Source organism: Geotrypetes seraphini, chromosome 3 (genome assembly GCF_902459505.1).
Source record: "Geotrypetes seraphini chromosome 3, aGeoSer1.1, whole genome shotgun sequence".
Taxonomy (NCBI): Eukaryota; Metazoa; Chordata; class Amphibia; order Gymnophiona; family Dermophiidae; genus Geotrypetes; species Geotrypetes seraphini.
This window is the reverse complement of record NC_047086.1, coordinates 343,269,863-343,291,695: the sequence shown is the minus strand read 5'-3', so window position 1 is coordinate 343,291,695 and position 21,833 is coordinate 343,269,863. Positions and strand designations below refer to the sequence as shown.

The following is a 21,833-nucleotide window of genomic DNA, read 5'->3' as shown; positions in this document are numbered from 1 at the left end:
TCCTGTTAAGAACATAAGAACATAAGAAGTTGCCTCCGCTGAGGCAGACCATAGGTCCATCCTGCTCAGCGGTCCGCTCCCGCGGCGGCCCATCAGGCCCATTGCCTGAGCAATGGTCTATACCTATCTGTACCCCCCAATCCCTTTTTCTTCTAGGAATCTATCCAAACCTTCTTTGAATCCATTTAGTGTTGAGTGGATTTTTGCTATTTATTGTTGATATTGTATTTTACACCACTCGGGGCATATATATATAATTTAGTGACTTCCAAGCTAACCAGAATGGGATGGTGGGAGTGTTGGCAATTTAGGAGAATAAATTTTGTAATACTGTTTGGCCAAACTGTCCATCCCGTCTGGAGAAAGTATCCAGACAATAGTGAGAAGTGAAGGTATGAACTGAGGACCAAGTAGCAGCTCTACAAATTTTCTCAATAGTGTAGATCTGAGGAAAGCTACTGAAGCTGCCATTGCTCTGACTTTATGGGCTGTGACTTTACTGTGAAGGGGTAATCCAGCCTGGGCATAGCAGAAAGAGATACAAGCCGCCATCCAGTTGGAGATGGTACGCTTAGAAATAGGATGGCCCAACTTATTTGGATCGAAGGAAACAAAAAGTTGAGGAGCAGTTCTGTGTGGTTCTGTGCATTCCAAGTAGAAGGCCAAAACACGTTTACAGTCCAGAGTATGAAGAGCTGATTCTCCAGGATGAGAATGAGGCTTTGGAAAAAACACGGGAAGTAAAATGGATTGGCTGAGATGAAATTCTGAGACCACTTTAGGTAGGAATTTTGGATGAGTACGAAGAACAACTTTGTCATGATGGAACACTGTGAATGGTGGGCCAGTAACTAAAGCTTGCAGCTCACTGACTCGTCAAGCAGAAGTGAAGGCAATGAGAAACACCTCTTTCCAAATGAGATACTTCAGATGAGCCTTATCAATTGGTTCAAATGGAGGCTTCATGAGATGAGTAAGGACAACATTGAGGTCCCAAATCATAGGAGGCGGTTTGAGAGGAGGTTTGACATTGAAAAGTCCTTTCGTGAATCTGGAAACCACCGGATGAGCAGAGAGGGGTTTCCCTTCAATAGGCTGATGGAAAGCCGCAATTGCACTGAGATGGACTCATATAGATGTAGACGAGGCCAGAATTGGATAAGTGCAAAAAATAGTCCAAAACAGAAGATAAGGAGGAATGCTGAGGCTCCTTATGATGAGAAAAACACCATGTAGAAAATCTAGTCCATTTTTGGTGATAGCATTGTCTAGTTGTAAGCTTTCGAGAAGCTTCTAAAACGTCTCTTACAGATTGAGAAAACTGAAGAGGGGTTATGATGAGAGGTACCTGGCTGTCAGGTGTAGAGACTGCAGGTTAGGATGAAGCAGAGATCCTTGACTCTGTGTAAGCAGAGAAGGAAAAACTGGTAGAAGGTATGGCTCCCTGCTGCTGAGTTGAAGTAGAAGGGAGTACCAGGGTTGTCTCGGCCACCGAGGAGCGATTAGAATCATGGTGGCATGATCGTTCTTCAATTTGACCAGAGTATTGAGAATGTCCCAATGATCTCCAAAATCCATTTCAAATGTTCCTGCCTGGATTTTAAGATCATTCACGGCATCCTTCCTCCCCTTATCCCACTATCTTTCAACTCCTCCAGTCCCGACTCTTCCAGAACCGCCCAAAGGTATAAACTAGTCTTCCCCTCTCTATGTGGCATTCACTATGCAGGCAAACTGGGAAAATCCCTTCTTTTCAAAATCACAGGACTTTGGAACGACCTTACCATCCCGTTGCGGAACCTGGGATCCCTCCAATTATTCCGCAAACAACTGAAAACTTGGCTTTTTACCAAATTGTAACTCTATCCTCCCCCCTTTTCCTCCTCCCTTGTACACATAAGTTTCATGTAAACCTTTACCCTTCTCTACCTATTATTTAAGTTCTTGTAAACCGTGCCGAGCTCCATATTCGTGGAGATGATGCGGTATATAAACTTAAGGTTTAGATTAGATTAGATTAGAGAGGGAATGGAGGAAATGCGTAGAGGAAAAGATTCGTCCATTCCAGAAGAAAAGCATCTGCCTCGAGGCGGTGAGGAGAGTATATCCTGGAGCAGAACTGAGGCAGTTTGTAGTTGTGAGGAGCTGCAAAGAGGTCTATCTGTGGTGTTCCCCACTGTGAAAAAATGTGGCGAAGAGGCGAGGAATGGAGAGTCCATTCGTGAGGTTGCAGTAGACGACTCAAGTTGTCCGCCAAGCAATTCTTTGCCCCTTGAATGTAGACAGTTTTGAGGAAGGTGTTGTGGCGGATTGCCCAGTCCCAAACCTCCAGAGCTTCTTGACAAAGGGAAGCAGACCCTGTCCCTCCTTGTTTGTTGACATAATACATGACGACTTGGTTGTCCGTCCGAACGAGGACTGCTGTGTCGTGAAGCAGATGTTGAAAAGCATGGAGAGCTTTGAGGATCGCTCTGAGTTCCAACTGATTGATATGACACTGACGATCCGTACTGGTCCAGAGGCCCTGAGTACAGAGACCATCGAGATGAGCGCCCCAAGCGTAGGTCGAAGAGTCTGTCATGAGGACCTTCTGATGAGGGGGCGTTTGAAAAAGCAAGCCTCTGGAAAGATTGGAAGAGAGCATCTACCAACGGAGAGACTTCTTCAAGGAAGGAGTGACTGAAATGTGTCGAGAAGGAGGGTCACAAACTTGCGTCCATTGAGATGCCAGGGTCCACTGAGGAATTCTGAGATGAAGTCTAGCAAAAGGAGTCACGTGTACTGTGGAGGCCATGTGATCCAGAAGTACCATCATGTGTCTTGTTGAGATGGAACAGCGGGAAGACACTGTGTGACAGAGTTGAAGAGCTTCCAGACGCTGTTGTGGAAGGAATGCTCTGAGTTGTACAGTGTCCAGAACAGTTCCAATGAATTGAAGATTCTGAGAGGGGTGAAGTTGAGATTTGGGAAAGTTGATTTCGAATCCCAAACTTTGTAGGAACCAGGTAGTCCGTTGGGTCACTACAATAACCCCTTGAGATGTGGAATCTTTGATGAGCCAGTCGTCAAGGTAGGGAAATACCTGAAGACCATGATTCCTTAAAGCTGCTGCTATCTCTACCAGGCACTTGGTGAACACTCTGGGAGACGAAGCCAGGCCGAAGGGTAGTACTCTGTATTGATAGTGCAGATTCCCCACCCGAAATCTGAGGTATTGACGGGAGGCCGGATGAATGGGGATATGAGTGTAGGCCTCCTTAAGATCCAGAGAGCATAACCAGTCGTTCTGCTCGAGAAGGGGATAAAGGGATGCCAGAGATAACATTCAAAACTTTTCTTTGACTAGGAATTTATTGAGAACCTTGAGATCCAGAATGGGTCGCAAATCGTCCGTCTTCTTCGGAACAAAGAAGTAACAGGAGTAAACCCCCCTGTTCTGTTGCTTCTGAGGTACATAAGAACATAAACAATGCCTCTGCTGGGTCAGACCTGAGGTCCATTGTGCCCAGCAGTCCGCTCACATGGCGGCCCAACAGGTCCAGGACCTGTGTAGTAATCCTCTATCTATACACCTCTATCCCCTTTTCCAGCAGGAAATTGTCCAATCCTTTCTTGAACCCCAGTACCGTACTGTGCCCTATTACGCTCTCTGGAAGCGCAATCCAGGTGTCCACTACACGTTGGGTAAAGAAGAACTTCCTAGCATTCGTTTTGAATCTGTCCTCTTTCAATTTTTTTGAATGCCCTCTTGTTCTTTTATTATTCGAAAATTTGAAGAATCATAGAAACATAGAAAGATGACGGTAGAAAAGGGCTATAGCCCTCAAGTCTGCCCACTCTACTGACCCACCCCATTAAGTCAGAGTGCTGCTCGACCCACGTAGAGATCCCATTTGGATGTCCCATTTATTCTTAAAGTCGAGCACGCTAGTGGCCTTGATCACCTGCACCGGTAGTTTGTTCCAGTGATCCACCACCCTTTCTGTGAAGAAATACTTCCTGGTGTCACCACCAAATCTCCCTCCTCTGAGTTTGAGCGGGTGCCCCCTTGTGACTGAAGGTCCCTTAGGAAAGAATATGTCGTTTTCCACCTCGACACGACCTGTGACGTACTTAAATGTCTCAATCATGTCACCCCTCTCCCTGCGCTCCTCTAGAGAGTAGAGCTGCAACTTGCCCAGTCTTTCCTCGTATGAGAGACCCTTGAGTCCAGAGACCATCCTAGTGGCCATTCGCTGGACTGACTCAGCTCGAAGTACATCTTTACGGTAATGTGGCCTCCAGAATTGCACACAGTACTCCAGATGAGGTCTCACCATGGCTCTGTACAGTGGCATTATGACTTCAGGTTTACGGCTGATGAAGCTTCTATTGATACATCCCATCATTCGCCTTGCCTTGGATGAGGCCTTCTCTATTTGTTTGGCAGCCTTCATGTCTGCACTGATGATTACTCCCAAGTCCCGTTCTTCTGAAGTCGTAGCTAGTGTTTCTCCATTCAAGGTGTATGTTCTGCATGGATTTCTGCTGCCGAGATGCATCACCTTACACTTCTTTGCGTTGAAGCCCAGCTGCCATGTTGAGGACCAGTTTTCCAACTTGATCAGATCCTGCGTCATACCATCCGTGAGATCGCTTTCACCTACTATATTACACAGTTTGGCGTCGTCGGTAAACAGCGCTACTTTTCCCTGAAGCCCTCGGGTCAAGTCCCTTATGAATATGTTAAAAAGGGATGGTCCCAGGACTGATCCCTGCGGCACTCTGCTAGTCACCTCTGATGTCTTAGAGAGGGTGCCATTGACCACCACCACCCGAAGTCTTCCACTCAGCCAATCATTGACCCATGCAGTTAGTTTCTCACCTAACCCCATCGATTTCATCTTGTTTAATAGTCTACGGTGTGGGACACTGTCAAACGCTTTACTGAAATCCAAGTACACTATGTCTAGAGACTCTCCCAAGTCTAGCTTTCCTGTCACCCAGTCAAAGAAGCTGATAAGATTGGATTGGCATGACCTGCCCCTAGTTGACAGGGATCCCTCAGATTCCCCTCATCCAATATCGTGTCTAATTTCCCTTTAAATAGAGTTTCAATGAGTTTACACCCTATTGATGATAGACTTACTGGTCTGTAATTCGCAGCCTCCGCTCTGCAACCCTTTTTGTGCAGAGGAACAACGTTGGCAGTTTTCCAGTCCAGGGGGACTCTCCCCGTACTTAGGGAGAGATTGAAGAGCATGGCTAACGGTTCTGCCAAAACATCGCATAGCTCTCTGAGCACTCTTGGGTGCAGATTGTCCGGTCCCATGGCTTTGTTCACCTTGAATCTTGACAGTTCTCTGTAAACATCAGCTGGTGTGAACTCAAACTTCTGAAATGGGTCATCCATGCTTTGCTTTGCATCCAGCCGAGGCCCGTGCCCTGGTGCCTCGCAGGTAAAGACTGAACAGAAGTAATCATTCAGTAGTTTGGCTTTATCAGAGTCAGTTTCCACATAATTCCCATCTGGCGTTCTAAGGCGTACTATCCTGTTTGTGTTCTTTTTCCTGTCGCTAATGTACCTGAAGAAGGATTTGTCCCCTTTCTTGATGTTCTTCGCTAGAGTTTCTTCCATACGAAGTTTGGCCTCCCTGACTGTTGTTTTGACCGCTGCAGACTTTGTCCTGTATTCAGTGTTTGCTTCTTTTTCCCCCATGCGTTTGTATGAGAGAAATGCTCTTTTCTTCTCCTTGACGAGGTATGATACCTCATCTGTGAACCATTGGGGTTTCCTTTTTCTTTGTTGTTTGGTTACCGATTTTATGTAGCGGATAGTTGCCTCATGAAGGATCGATTTCAAGGTTGACCACATAGCTTCCACATTATCAGTTACTTCTTGAACCTGCAGCGTCTGGTAGATGAAATCTCCCATGCGTGCAAAGTCAGTGCCCCTGAAATTGAGTACCCTTGTTTTTGTTTGTGATCTAGGGAAGCCTTTCTTAAGGTTAAACCATACCATGTTATGGTCACTGGTGGCTAGCGTCTCTCCCACCGAGACGTCCGAGACGCTTTCCCCATTCGTAAGTACCAGGTCCAGGATGGCCTGGGCCCTAGTACCATTTGTTTGAGCCGTACTCCCTTCATGGACGTTAATATCCTCCTGCTATCACAAGTTGTCGCAGATAGTGTGTTCCAGTCTACATCAGGCATGTTGAAATCTCCTAATAGAACAGTCTCCCCCCGTAAGGTGATATTCTCAATGTCTTCAATTAATTCTGCGTCCTTTTCCTCCGATTGTCTCGGAGGTCTGTATACCACACCAAGGTACAGGCATTTTTCTCCACCTCTGGCCAAGTTTACCCAGATGGATTCCCCAGTATACTTGACATCTGTGATCCTGGTTGTCTTAATGTTCTCTTTGATATAAAGTGCTACCCCACCACCTAACTTACCCTCTCTGTCTTGTCTAATCAGGTTGTATCCTGGTATGGTTATATCCCACCCATGAGAGTTGTGAACCATGTTTCGGATATTGCTACTACGTCTAGGTCTGCATTAACTATTTCTGTTTCTAGTTCTAGGAATTTATTCCCTAGGCTGTGTGCGTTAACATACATAGCTCTCCACTCTTTCTGTTTGCTAAGCTCCTGTTGTGAGCCACCCATTTGAGTCAAATTGTCTCCTAGCGATTCGTTTGCAGTAAGGGTACTTACCTCAGACCTAGAAGAGTAATGTTGGTTTGCTAAATCAGGATTGTTACTTACTGCTCCGGTGTAAAAGTGGGTACCCACCCCCGACTTACCTAGTTTAAAGCCCTTCGAAGAGGCGGGCTAGTCTGTGTCCGAAGACATTCTTACCTCTGTTGGTCAGGTGGAGTCCGTCTGGTCCCTGTAGTCCCTGTAGTGTCTCTCCGTGATTCAGGAATCCGAAGTTCATCTCCTGGCACCATCGTTGAAGCCACTCATTCGTCTTCAGGATGCGTTCATCCCTGTCCCTTCCTCTGCCCCTAACAGGAAGAATGGAAGAGAATACTACCTGTGCTCCTATCTGCTTCAGCCTCTTTCCCAGAGCTCCGAAGTCTCTAGCTAAGTCCTCCAGGGTGGTCTTGGCAGTGTCATTCGTTCCGACGTGGATGAGCAGCATGGGGAAGTGGTCCTGGGGCCTGAGAAGTCTATCGAGACAGGTGGTCACATCTCTTATTCTGGCTCCGGGCAGACAGCAGACTTCCCTCAACTGCATATCCGGTCTGCATATTGGTCCCTCGGTGCCCCTCAACATGGAGTCCCCAATGGCTATTACTCTACGCTCCTTTTGGGGGTGTTGATCCATCGTCCCCGGAGATGGAGAAGTGTGTTGATCCTGGTCCACGTCGGTAGTCTCTTCCTGCAATCTGTTCTTCAGGCTCAGCTGTGGAGTCGATGTGGAGCTGCCCTGGTGAGAGAAAGAGTGAGAAGGTGAGGAGATTGTAAATGGGGGGGGGGGAGTCTCCTACGTTTACCTGTGGAGGAGGTCACTAACTGCCAGGAGTCAGTGTCTCCATCCATCTCCTGAACTGCAACAGTTGGTTTCTTTGTCGGTGGCCCTGGAGTCATCATGGGTGATCCGTCACGGGCTCGTTCTGTGATTTGGGATAGTTCCTGCACTATCCCATCGATGTAGGCCTCATCCTCTCTAATGCCTCTCAGACGTTTCACCTCCTCCCTAAGGCTTCTTAGTTCCTGCATGATGTCTTCATCCCGCTGACCGACCTCCTCTGTCTGTGTAGAGGCCGTGATGTACTGCTGTGGGATCTGTCCCTCTCTACTCTCTCTATGCCCTTCATGATTTTGTAGGTCTCTATCATATCCCCTCTAAGTCTCCTCTTCTCCAGGGAAAAGAGACCCAGTTTCTCCAATCTCTCAGCATATGAAAGGTTTTCCATCCCCTTTATCAGGCACGTCGCTCTCCTCTGAACCCTCTCGAGTAACGCCATGTCCTTCTTAAGGTACAGCGACCAATACTGGACACAGTACTCCAGATGCGGACGCACCATCGCCCGATACAATGGCAGGATAACTTCTTTTGTTCTGGTTGTAATGCCCTTCTTGATTATGCCTAGCATTCTGTATGCCTTCTTAGCGGCCGCTGCGCACTGTGCCGTCGACTTCATTGTCATGTCCACCATTACCCCCAAGTCCCTTTCTTGGGTACTCTCATTTAATAACATTCCTCCCATCGTATAGTTGTACCTCAGGTTTCTGTTTCCCACATGTAATACTTTACATTTCTCAACATTGAACTTCATCTGCCATCTCGTCGCCAATTCCCCTAGTTTGTTCAAGTTCCTTTGCAATTTTTCGCAGTCCTCTTTAGTCCGAGCTCCACTAAATAGTTTGGTGTCGTCCGCAAATTTTATTATCTCACACTTAGTCCCTGTTTCTAGATCATTTATGAATATATTAAATAGCAGCGGCCCGAGCACCGAGCCTTGACCCTCCTCCAGTCTGAGTAGTGGCCCTTCACTCCTACCCTCTGTTTCCTACCCGCCAACCAGTTTCTGATCCAGAGGAGGGCGAGTATAAGGAGCCAGCTTTGGAGCAAAACGCCTTTGATAGATAAGAGCAGGGCGTGCAGGCTTGGCAGGAGCTGGCTTTGGTTTAGGTCTGACTATAGAAGCAAATGATTTTTCATGGTCAGATAATTTCTTGGTGGCTGCCTCGATGGATTCATCAAAGAGGTCATTGCCCTGACAAAGAATGTCAGCTAAGCTGTCTTGAAGGTTAGAGTCCATGTCAATGGTACGAAGCCAGGCAAGACGACGCATAGCTACAGAGCAAGCAGCCGCTCAGGCAGACAACTCGAAGGCATCATAAGATGATTGGAGGAGATGCAGACGTAATTGAGAGAAAGAAGCAATGACTTCCTGAAACTCAAAATGCATTTGGTTATCCAAATGCCAAAAACTTTGGTAGAAGAGAAAGAAGAAATTCAAAGTAAGTGATGAAATAAAAATGATAATTGAGGACTTTAGAGGACATCATAACATTCTGGTAGATGCGACGTCTAAATTTGTCCATAGTTTTCCCCTCCCTTCCAGGAGGAACTGTGGCATAGACCTTGGAAGGGTGGGATGTCTTCAAGGAGGATTCAACAAACAGGGATTGATGAGATAACTGTGAGTTGTCAAACCCTTTGCGATGCAGTTTTATATCTAGAGTCCAATTTTCCTGGAACAGCTGGTATGGAAAAAGGTGTTTCCATGCATCGAGCAAAAGTCTGATTCAAAAGCTTATGAAGTGGAAACTTAAGACACTCTGCCGGAGGTTGAGGAAGATGCATGACTTCTAGATACTCCTTAGAATACTTGGAGCCAGTATCCAATTGAACATCCAAGTCTACAGCCATCTGTCGCAGGAAAGACAAGAAAGATAGCTGATCTGCCAATGCTTTGCCTCGAGAGGGACTCGAAGATGTTGAGGCAGCCTGTGTCGAAGAAGAAGTTTCGGCATGGAAAAAGGCATCAAAGGAACCTGGTGATTTGGACGAGGCAATCAAGACCAGAACATCCTCGGAGACCTCGAACGAGGAGTCGGTGGTCTAGTTGAGGTTGGAGTAGATCGAGGCTTCGAGGAAGATGGTCTGTCATGTTTCTATGCTTCTATGAGAAGAACGATGCCTGGAAGGATGCCTTGATGAAGACCTCGAATGTCGGTGAGAACTGTGTCTGGAACCAGATCTCGAGGATCAAGGAGATTTCGCCTCGGAGACGTAGGCAGCTGATGCCGATATATGAATAGGACTAGAGGCTGTAGATCGAAGCTCCAGAGGCTTGGTGGAGGAACCTCGATGCACTCTCAAAGACTCTGCTCCTTGTTTAGAGAGTGTGAGGATTCTCGTCGAGGCACTCGCAAAGAATCTGCTCCTTGCTTTTCGTGCTTGGATGGCAGACCAGACACTCGCAGAGACTCTACTCCCTGCAAAGAGTGTAGAAGTTCAGACTGGGGCACAGGAAGCGGCTTGACCTCGCGGGTGTCTGCTGAATGCCTAGGCTGGATAAGAGGAAGCAGTTTAGGTCCCATGTTAGTAAGGAACTGAATAAACTGCTTCTCTAACATGGTCTGGAAAGAAGCCGGCAAGAATGGATCCGCGTCTGAAACCGGACACCTGCTTTGGCTGGAGGTTCCTTCGAGGTAGTGTGAGTGTTTTTCGACAGGAGTCTTGGACACTTTAATCACCACCGGCGGAACCGACTGCTGAGCTATCTGACCTGAGGAAACAGGGGAAGATACAGCAGATGACGTCGAAGCAAGAGCCGCTGCAAACGACGCAGGTCTGATGAGGCTCGAGGTGGAAGCAGTAGGCGCAGAAGGAGCCTCGATGGAAGTCGAGGCCGAAGACACCTTTGAAGTCGAAGGATCAGTAGGAGACTCCATCTCGAAAAGCTTGTCCACCAGAATGCAACGACGCTTGAAAGCAAGAGGCTGAAGTGTTTGGCAAGGCAGGCAAACTGAAAACCCACCTTTTTGATATAGCCTTCAATTGATAACCCTACTCCCCATTGCTTACCAATCTAGCCAGCAGATTAACCATTCCCCTTAGCTTGTTTGCCTGTCTTATCTGTTTAGATTGTAAGCTCTTTCAAGTAGGGACTGTCTTCTTTGTGACTCTGTACAATTATGTGTATGTCTGGCAGCCCTATAGAATAGCATTAGTAATAGTAGTAGATAAACACACACCCTTCACCCAAATCAGACAGGCTTCAGGCATCACAGCCTACATCTATTATTACCTTGGTCAATCCAAATCAGTTCTCCTTCTATCAATCAAGCTCTCTGCAGCATTTGATCTCATCAACCATTCCATCCTGCTTCACAGACTATAACAACTAGGCTTGAGAGATGCAACTCTAACATGGTTTTCTTCCTACCTCACTGACCAATCATACACAGTTCAGACAAGAGAAACCGCATCTCTATCATTTCCAGGAGTCCCTACCCCTACTCTCTTTAATATCTATTTTGCACCACTACTTACCAATATACAAATGTTAAACTTAACAACCCCTGTTTACGCAGATGACATTCAGGTCATCTGCGCTAATATCGCACTGACTATGTCTGTTATCGGGGAAAACATCCTCCAGGGATTCAAGACAAAATTAGACAAGTTCCTGCTAAACTGGAACATACGCAGGTGAGGCTGGACTCATTTAGAGCACTGGTCTTTGACCTAAGCGCCGCCACGTGAGCGGACTGCTGGGCACGATGGACCACTGGTCTGACCCAGCAGTGGCAATTCTTATGTTCTTAATTCATCTCATAATCTAACAGACTGGCTAGCAAACATACTTGTCCTTAACCCAAACAAATCCAAAACACTTTTCTTTATAAAAATCCAAACTACAACACTTACTACCCCTATTCTACTCTGTTTTATGCCCGTTCTTTTAGTTACTTTACTCATGTTCTAGGAGTACTTCCTCAAACAAAAAAAACAAAAAAAGGGACTGCAGACAAAATGTACAAGATGCAGGCTATGGGGCTCATAATCGAAAGAGAAAAACGTCCAAAAATCGGCCTAAGTCAGCACTTGGACGAACATTTCTCAAATACGTCCAAGTGCCGATACTAAAAACGGGCTTTGGACATATTTCTAAACGATCTAGGCCTTCATAGTGCCGCTGAATGACCAAAGCAAAACGGGGCATTTCGGGAGGAGTGTCGAGGGTGGGAGTTGGGCAGGACGTGGGCCGGCTTAGACTTAGTCGTATAGTATGTATAACCGAAAGTTATACAGCCCACGATCGACGGAACTTGGACGTTGTGACTTAGACCATGTAAAACATGGTTTAAGTCACAAAAACCCACCTAAACTCACCAGATAAGCACTGAAAACACATAATACAGACCCCCACACACTACCCCAGTGATCACCGACCCCCTCAACCCCATAAAAATATTAATCACATCTTTAAAATTCAGCCTCCAGCCCATCATCACCTGGCTGCCTGGCATAGGAAAGTCTAGTCGTCCAGCACAGAGGCAGTTTAAGTCATCTTGGGGATGGGTTAGGGACCCATAGAGGAGGACCCATGTCCATAAGCCCCTGTAATCACTGCATTGATACTTAAACATACACCCCCAAAACCCTTTTTTACTGGCATATAAGTGACTCCTGCAGCCATAAGGGCTATTGGGGTGGTAGATAAGTGGGTCTAGGGGATTCTGGAGGTGGTTTGGGGGGCTCACCATAACCTATAAGGGAGCTGTAGGGAGGAGAAGACATGACACCTTTTTTGTGAAGTTCACAGCAGTGTCCTGTAAGGTACCCCACTATTTAGGTGGCATGTCTGGGTGTGCAGTCTATCACTTTGCAGACCCCTCCCATGTCCAACAGGGCTTATTCTAGGTGTTTTGGACTTGGACGGAAAGTTGGACGAAAATGTGGTATAAAGATGGACGGTTTAGCGGCTTTGACGATCAAATCGGCAGGACGTATAATTAGATGATTTTCGAAATGAAAAAAAGTTGGACGTATTTTTCGAAAATGTGTCTTAAGCTGTTTTTTTTACTTTGGACGACTTGCAAGATGGACTTAAACGGACTTGGACGTCCCTTTTGATTATACCCCTCTGCGTTTATTATATCAAATATAGATGCAGTCATAGAAACATAGAAAAGACGGCAGAAAAGGGCTATAGCCCACCAAGTCTGCCCATTCCAAATTCCCGCCCCCCTGATTTTATTCCCTTAGAGATCCCACGTGAACATCCCATTGTCTCTTAAAATCTGACACGCTCTTGGCCTCAATCACCTGCAGTGGGAGTTTGTTCCAATGATCCACTACTCTTTCAGTGAAGAAGTATTTTCTGTAGTCGTTATGGAACTTCCCTCCCCTGATTTTTAACGGATGCCCCCTGGTGGTCGAGGATCCCTTGAGGTAGAAGTTACCACCCTTCAAACAAACCTAAGGACCCAACACGGTCCATGTTTCGGTAAACACGCCTTCTTCAGGGGTCCAGGGTTGATAAGGTTTGAATAAAACCGCAATATAAAATGATAGTAAACTATGTATGCTTGAGTAACTTCTCTTTCTCTCGACTCCTTTGGATCCCAGATATGCGACTTTTCTTGTTTGATCCTTGATAATATGTCAGGTCTACACTTAGAGAGATCAAGGCCTCATAATTCTCCTTCATCACCTCCCTGTAAAGCTCCTTCTGACCTTCATCCAAATACTCCCATTGCTCCTGAGAGAATTAGACAGTGGTATCCTCAAATGACACAGATGCCTTAAAAACCAGCAAAACTTTCTGAAATTTCCACAACAGGCCTAAATAATTTTCCATATGTAGGCACAACCAATGTATGTTAAAAATGTTTTTAAAGCTTCTACACCTCCCTAATCATTCACCCCTCAGAGCTCTGCAGTCATTAAATGATCTTTCTATAAGCTAGAAATAATTTGCTCAATGAACACTCTATTACAATCCTCTGCCTTGAGTATCCTCATGCAATCTCTTGTTATCAGTCACCTTGACTACTGCAGTGCATCATACAAAGGCATCAAAGTGAAAGACCATAAATGACTACAGATTGTTCAGAACACAGCTATCAAACTAATCAGTGAATATCAGAAATATGATCACGTCACTCCAGTTCTTAAGGTAGCCCACTGGTTACCAATCTCTCACCGCATCACTTATAAGATTTTACTTCTGAGCCTAGATGCACTAAACACGGTCGGTAAGATCGTGTGGATCACTGTGGGCCGATTTTTGGGCTAATTCTGAAAACAGCAATCAATGCTCAAACAAGTTTGCATGCAAATGATTTGTGCGGAGGTTCGCCGTAATCTTCATTCAACACCATTCAATTGATTGCTATGAGAGCAACTCTCACACATGCGCAGAATAGTCCAGTTGATGCAGCGACAATGTATGCATGTGCCAGATTTGCTACATCAGTCATAGGCAGCCAACGCAACGCCGTGACATCATATACACACGACCATCGAAGCTGTATGGAAGGGGCGGAGAGGTAGCAGCAGATTATGCAAATGCAGGGCATAAACGAGGGTGGTGCTGTATAAAGTTCTGTCCCAGCTTATACATATTTTAATAATGGCTCCATCTTTTCGCTGCCCTCTCTTCTATATTTTACGCTGTTAACGGGTTGGTTAACATGGCATTTCAATATTAATGACCTTATTTGTATGGACGGATCGGAGAATGAGCGATCGTGCAAAAAAACCACGCAGTGAGCTGTTTTGTGCATCCAACCATCATTTAACATGTCAAAACCGGTTTAGCAATGATCGTTACACGATCACTGACTTTAGTGCATCCTTGCCTTAGATCCTTGCACCAAATGTCACATTGTACTGTTCTTTTGCGAGATTCTCCTAGACACTACATGCAGTAACATTCTCCACAGTGGTGTAGTGAACAGGGGGAGGGCGACCGCCCCAGGTGCTGTCTTGGCAGGGGCGCCAGCATCTATTCCCCAGCAGCCAGTAGCATCTCCTACCTACTGCTCACCTCATGTCTCCTTCTGGTTTCACTTCCATCATGGTGGCATCTAGGCAGTTTATAATAATACTAGCGCTGAATATTGAGTCTTTAGTGTGACCAACTCCTAAAACACCCCTAGAACACCCCTGAGATAGCCAGCTCCCGGTTATGCACTAACCATGTATATTCAGCAGTGATAAGTTATCTCTCGCTGAATATTTGCATTATGTGCAATTTAACTGGTCAGGGGCTGTTGCTGACCAGTTAAATTACTTTGAATACAAGGCCCTATATATTTAGGTTCTACTTCTAAAACACAGAATACTGGGATGCAGCACATGTTCAGTACTACTAGTATTCATCGCCCCCTCGTTTTTTCTCACTGCTGTGAACAGCACAGCCCCAGACTGAATAGACAATTTGCTTGGAAGCTAAAAATAAACAAGCATGTGGCGTGTTGCAGACTACCTTTATTGGCACGCTTCCATTTTCAAACAGGAAGTTCACCAGTATAGGAAGAAGGGGATGGTGGGGTGGAAGTCTGGAGCACGCACCCAACAATAAACCAGCCAATGCAGCTGGTTGTAAGAAAGGTTTGGATAATTTCCTGGAGGAAAAGTCCATAGTCTGTTATTGAGAAAGGCATGAGGGAAGCCACTACTTGCCCTGGATCGGTTACTATTTTGGGTTTTTGCCAGGCACTAGTGACCTGTGAGGACGGACAACTGGGCTAGACGGACCATTGGTCTGACCCAGTAAGTCTACTCTTATGTTCTAAATTGATCGGCCTTACATACCCTATCCGCTGTCATAGTTTCATGTTTTTTGAGGGGTCTCTGGTCTTGTACAAAGAAGGAACTGAACAGGCTAGATGGGATAGGATTTCCATGCTGTGCTTTTACATATGTTTCTATAGGAATGATTTTTATTAACTGAATACAAAGGATCCTAAGAAAATGCATTCATTCTCAAGTTCAATAGTATTCAGGATCACTACATGAACAGCCTGCTTAATATGCACTTGGAAGAATGTCAAGGAATGAGTCAAATAGAAATACTCAAGAGTGTCTGAGAAGAGGCATTATTTAAGCAGAACAGAAGCCAATTCAGTGTGTCATTCTGAAAACATCTAATCTTCCCGAATCAGGAGATGAACAGAGAACCATTTTTAGTTCAAGTGCTAGAAACCACTTCATCAAATTCTCTCGTAATTAGCGTATCTAAGCCATTTGCCACATATGGGGTAGAAATACATCCCTAGCACTTTACCCTACTCCAAGTTCTTGTTATTCTAGAGGGGAAAGGAGGTCGTTTCTCAAAACAGATATGGATTACCACTATTTTTACTTCATGCTACAGTAATTGCACACTAAGCATTGTACAAGGAAAATGCTGACATATAGACAGAGCTATACAAGCGATGATTAATACAATCAACAAGGCAGCTCCTTCAATCAACTGGATTCCAATGTAAGGCCCCTATTTACAAAAGATTTGTTCATATTCTGTGCCTATTGAAAAATGTGTCTTTTTTATAATCTGCCTAGAATTGCAGTATAAAATAAAATAAATAAATACATAGAAAAGGATATGGCTCTCCAAACAGGTGGCTGAAAAATTAAGGCAATGGAGGCAGCATTTAAGGAACTACAGAACACAAGAAAAATGCAAAATATCAGAAAACACTCAAAGAGACCAAGAGATTGGCTGGCGACAGTGCAGATGGAAGAAAAATGGCTAGAGATACAAAGAGAAGCAACAAGACTTTTTTCAGGTATATTGCAGAACGGAAGAAGACTAGAAATAGAATTGAGGGACTAAAAGATGCTGAAAACCACTATGTGGAAATTGATGAGGAAAAAAACAGCAGACATGTTAAAGAAATACTTCCTTTAACAGTTTCTGTATTAGAGGGGAAAAAACTAACTTTTTTCACTTTTTTTCAAAGCCCCTGCCACCACAGAAGCAATTAGAGCAAATTAAATCATATCTATACAGATTTAAAACAGATAGGAGAAATACTAGCCAGCCAAGCAGTGAAATATGCAGAACAAAACCTGTGATCTTAGCCTAGAAAGCTCCTGGAGCTTGGAAAAGATACAGGAGGAGACTTGGCTTCTTTTACAAGTAAAATAACACTAAAGGACTGTCAGAATTTAAAGGCCCTGGAGCACTTTTCACAATCTTGCTTCTTGGAAGCACAGGAACACTGGTAACATCGGGACATCACACTACAGATAAGGCACCTGAGCAAGATGACATCTTTGTGGCTATCCATACTTACCAGGCAAAGAGAACCAATCAACATCCACAAAAGCAAGGATCTAAGACCAATCAAAGCATGAGATCTAATGTGTCTTCATGATTATTTAGCAAGTATTCAAAACCAGAAACCAACGGCTTTAACATTAAGCACCCCTTTTACCAGAGTCAGCACACAGGACATTTACATAAGAAAATACGAATTGCCATACTGGGACAGACCAAATGTCATCAAGCCCAGTGTCCTGTTTCCAACAGTGGCCAACACAAGTCCCAAATAGCTAGATCCCAACTAGTAAACAGATTTTATGCTGTTTATCCTAGGAATAAGCAGTGGATTTCCCCAAGCCATCTCAATAATGGCCGATAGACTTCTCTTTTAGGAAATTATCCAAGCCTATTTTTGAACCCTGCTAAGCTAACTGATTTCACCACATTCTCTGTCAACGAATTCCAGAGCTTATTTACATGTTGGGTGAAGAAATATTTTCTACGGTTTGTTTTAAATCTACTACTTAGTAACTTCATCGCATGCCCTCCAGTCCTAGTAATTTTGGAAAGAGTGAATAAGCAACTACTTTGAAAGGCTGCAAGTGTCTTTACGTTTGATACTGTATTGTGACGCTGTATGTTAATCTATTGTTTATTTTTGCTTTATTGATTTGATGTATTTTTGTTCTATATTAATTTTATGATTAAGTATGTTTACTATGTTCTCCATTTAGATATAAGAGGAATATAGATTAATAAACCTTAAACAAGCCTGTGCCTGTCAAGAGAGATCACATCACGCTTGTTTAGTCTCATATGCTTTAATATGCATTTGGCAATATTGATTGATTTTTAATTCAGGAGAGACAATTCTAGTCCTTGAAGCCTGCAACCAAGATGTGTTTTTGGACTCCCGCAATGAATATTTGAGAGACATACTAGCAATTTGATTTTCAAGATAGCAAAGATCTGCAGATGACCTTTACATTAGACCAGACTAGATTGTGGCCAAGAAGGGGGAAGGAGTTGTACACACATACCTCATAATGCAGTTCTTCTCAACACTCTCCTGGATGCACACCTAGCCAGTTGGTTTTTCAGCATTGCTGCAATCAATATGTATGAGCTATATATATATACTAATCTTTAAGCCCATTACATTAACGGGTGCTAGAATAGATGTGTCTGTCTGTCTGTGTTTCTTTATCTCTCTCTCCTTGGCCGCTGTCTGTATCCTTCTGTCTCCCCCTCCCCCCCGAGCAAAGCTGTCTGCCCCCAGCACCCACCTCCCCTCCAAATGTCTCTCCATGGCCCTCTTCTGTCTTCCCCCCGAGCAAAGCTGTCTGTCCCCTTTCCCTATCTCTCCATGGCCCCTTCTGTCTCCCCCCAGCACACCCCTCCCCCCAAAGCAGCCCCCTATCCCTCTCCTTGTCTCTCCATGGCCCCTTCTGTCTTCCCCCAGAGCAAAGCTGTTTGCCTCAAGCACACCCCTCCCCCCAAAGCAGCCCCCTTTCCCTCTCCCGCTGACTCTCTCTCTGGTCCCCTTTCTCTGTCTGTCTTTCTGTCCCTCTCCCTGCCCCTGTGTCTTTCTTTATTTCTGTCTCCCTCCCTTCCGCTGTCTGTCTGTAATTTTTCCCCATTTCCCTGTGCAGCAGCATTTCCATCCCACTTCCCTATGCAGCAGCAACAGCATTTCCCTCCTATCCCCCCCCTTTCCTGTGTAGAAGCAGTAGCAGCATTTTCCCCCACTCCCCCTTTTCTTACCTTATCTTCCCTGCTCCGTTCGGCCCCTCCCCCTTCTTTTACTGCCGTTGTCGATCCGGCCTGCTCCTGACCCTCCCACCGCCGACAAACCTCGGGGCTCCAGCCGCGTAGGCAGCACTTTAAACACGCTGCTTCGCGGCCTTCTACTGGCGATTTCCTCTGCCGCGTCTGTCTCCGATGATGTCATCAGAGACGTGGCAGAGGAAATCGGCAGAGAAGGGCGCGAAGCAGCATGTTTATAGTGCTGCCTACGCCGCTGGAGCCAGGAGGCGACGGAGAGGGCAGGGGGTGCTAGCGGCCGGCAGCGGTGGAGAGCTGGGAAGGGCGCGCATGCCAGTTGTCTTGCCTCGCGTGAGCCCAGACCATAAGCCGCGCATGCGCACTTCCTATGTGTGCTACAGCTCATGGAAAACGGACGCACGCATAGGAAGTGCGCATGCGCGGCTTACTGTTTTATTATATTAGATACATATATTGGAGATCAATTGCAATCAAATGTGTTCATGCATATTTGTTGTGGTAATCCTGAATAATCCCACTGGTTAGGTATGCCTTCAGTAGAGAATTGAACAGCACATCCCTAATGGAACTAGTTCAGTGATTAATTAACCAATGGATTGCTCAATCACTGGTTGTATCGGTGTATGCCTACCCTGTGAACAGAACAGGAACTTCTTGGTTTTCATTTCACAACATTCAGGTTACTTTCAGTTGTAGACATCAATGCGTTGGTCTAACAAGAACCACCCACCCCCACCCACTTCCTAACTCAGTCAACAGGAGAGAGAAGTGCCAAGTTTCAAGTTTATTAGTATTTTGATATACCAACCATCACATGTATCTGGTCGGTTTACAATAGTAAGAAGATAAAAATAGAAAATAAAATTTTTTTTAATGAAAGTTAAATCTAAATATGGGAGAAAATAAAATCTCTGTAGGAGTAGGGGGAAGGAGGTCAGGACAAAGACTTGATTACAAAGGATACGAAACAGAGGAAAAAGAGGGGAAGTGAAGATTTGTAAATTACATTGTATAAATAAAAATAAAATGAGGGAAGAGGGGGAGAGTAAAAACAAGAGGAAAGGATGGGGGTATCGCTTCCTAGAAGCGTTTTTATTTTCCCAGTAAAACTTTCTATAAAGCAGTTAAGAAGAGAGAGGAAAGCAAACAGAGCAGAGTTCTGGTTATCATTCTTGGCACAAAGCTAAGGATCAGTTGTCTTAAGCCGGGAGGAAAGATTAGTGTATGATGGACAAGCTGGTCTCATGGTAGCCTCGACTACAGAGCCTCGACTACAGAGCATTATGGCAAGCTTTTGCCGGAAGCATGCACCTGAATAGTCTGACAGCTTGGTAGTACTAAGACACCTAAATGTGTATCACTAAAAATAAAACATACAAAAAAGTGTGTGGCTATCCAGATTAAGTACAGCCTTTAGCAGCATGAGCAGAAAGGCTTTTTATCTGCAGTGAAGGCTATGTTGCTATGCTGAAATATTTTTTTCTAAAGAACAGATCTCTAACACAAAGCAGTTTCTGGTCTCCATCATTATCAAAATAGCATTCTAAAGGAAGTTTTAAAGTTATCATTTCACATCCTGTATAATACATATTTGTCACTGACTTCCATTCCTGTTGAAAGCATGATGGCTTTTTTAGTAGCCTGGGGGGGGGGGGGACACAGTGTAATAAAGGATTCCATCTTTTTGTTATGCTTTGCCTGAAAACTGTGTCCACACAGAATGGAGAGAGAGAGAGAGAAAAAAAATATATATCTTCAAAAAAAATGAAGCAGTACACAACCCATGATATATTTGACTATGTGAAGGAATCTGCTTGAAACAAAAGCCATTTCTTTTTTTGTTTAAGGTTAAGAATCAAAGAAAGAAAAAGCACTACCATTGACCTACCAAATCCTGGAATGGCTTTGAGGCTGGATTTGAGGCAGATTTTTTCCAGTCTGAGGTAGCTGTAGCGCAGTAGACAATTCCACAGGAACATCCAGTCCAGTCTAGTCCGGTGGTTCATTATAATAACACTTCTTTCTCCTGGTATGAAACCATCACCCGTTATCACTACTTTGGCACCAAAAACCATCTCCAGCAGAGCCTAAAAAGAGAACAGGCAGCTTTGTGTTTAGAAAAACAGAGCAGGAAACAGGGGAACTGCATTCAGTTCAGTTTATTTAATATACCAACAGTATTAACAGAAGTAAAATCTAAGCGGTTTACAATTTCAAAGCGAGGCAGGTAATATTAAAACAAAGAGAAAAATATACTGAGACACATCAACAAACACCACAAAACTACCAGATACAAAAGGAATAGGAGATAAGGAACGATTACAATACATATCAAGGATAGTAAGGGAAGGAAGAACACAAACGGGAAGGTATTGTGGAGAAGAAGCTGTCCAGCCAGAAAATCGTTATTAATAACTCTTAGGCAGAGAGGGTCTAGGTTCAGAGGACAGTGAGAAAGTTAAAAAAAAAAAAAAAAGGCACTAAGGATAATTTACACTCAGAGTTGTAGAATCAAAGGCCAACAAAAAGAAATAAGCTTTTAATTGTGACAAAGTTCCTGAATGATTGCTCAGTCCTACTTCTTTTTTTTTTTTTTTAATAAATCTTTATTGATTTTTAAGACCAACAAAAGTGCAATAACCATATATTTACATTAATCAGCAAGTTAAACACTTATAATCATAATCAATACCACTGCATAAAGAATAAATCCCCCCTTTCCTTCCATTAAATTTCAAGGATTAAGACAAAGCAAAGAAATAACCTCCCCCCCTCATCCTTCCCTGGATGTGTGTGGAAATAAACAAAAATTAAAGACAACCATAATGAAGTAATAAAAGACATCAACAGGCCCCAAACCAGTTTAAATAAATTGCTATGCCCCAACATGTCAGCATTCATTTTCTCATACCTATAGCTTGAGCATAAATTCACCTACCAAAAAGGAAAATTGAGGCAATCATAATTTGTCCAATTACGAGTTACCATTTGCATGGCTATCCCGGTCATAATTAGGAAAAGCCGGCATTTATAGCGATCCATGGTCCTACTTCTAAGGTTGACACTTATGACCTGAAGCAAGGTTATTATTATAGTTCATTGTTTAAACTGGACAGCCCTTCATTGTAAAGGAGGCATAGAGCAGGGATTTTATTATAAAAAAAACATGAAAGTTATACAATTGATACTATAAAAAAAAAGTCCTAATTAAAACAACAAGCAACCATGAACAATATATAAAATACATACCATCTCACATCATCTTGATTGCCCACATAGATTGTTAGCTTACTTGAGCATATACTTATGTACAATTTGTTAT

At 44.3% G+C, this 21,833-nt stretch overlaps 1 protein-coding gene across 13 annotated transcripts in view; it reads right to left on the bottom strand.

Annotated features, from left to right (window-relative positions):
* Window positions 1-21,833, bottom strand: part of LCLAT1 (lysocardiolipin acyltransferase 1) — a 296,554-nt gene that overhangs the window by 129,504 nt on the left and 145,217 nt on the right. For all 13 annotated transcript variants that reach the window (XM_033938082.1, XM_033938078.1, XM_033938079.1 and 10 more), the window contains one exon: window positions 20,400-20,598. In XM_033938082.1, the coding sequence (XP_033793973.1) occupies window positions 20,400-20,598 (199 nt within the window). The remainder of the gene's footprint in view (window positions 1-20,399; window positions 20,599-21,833) is intronic.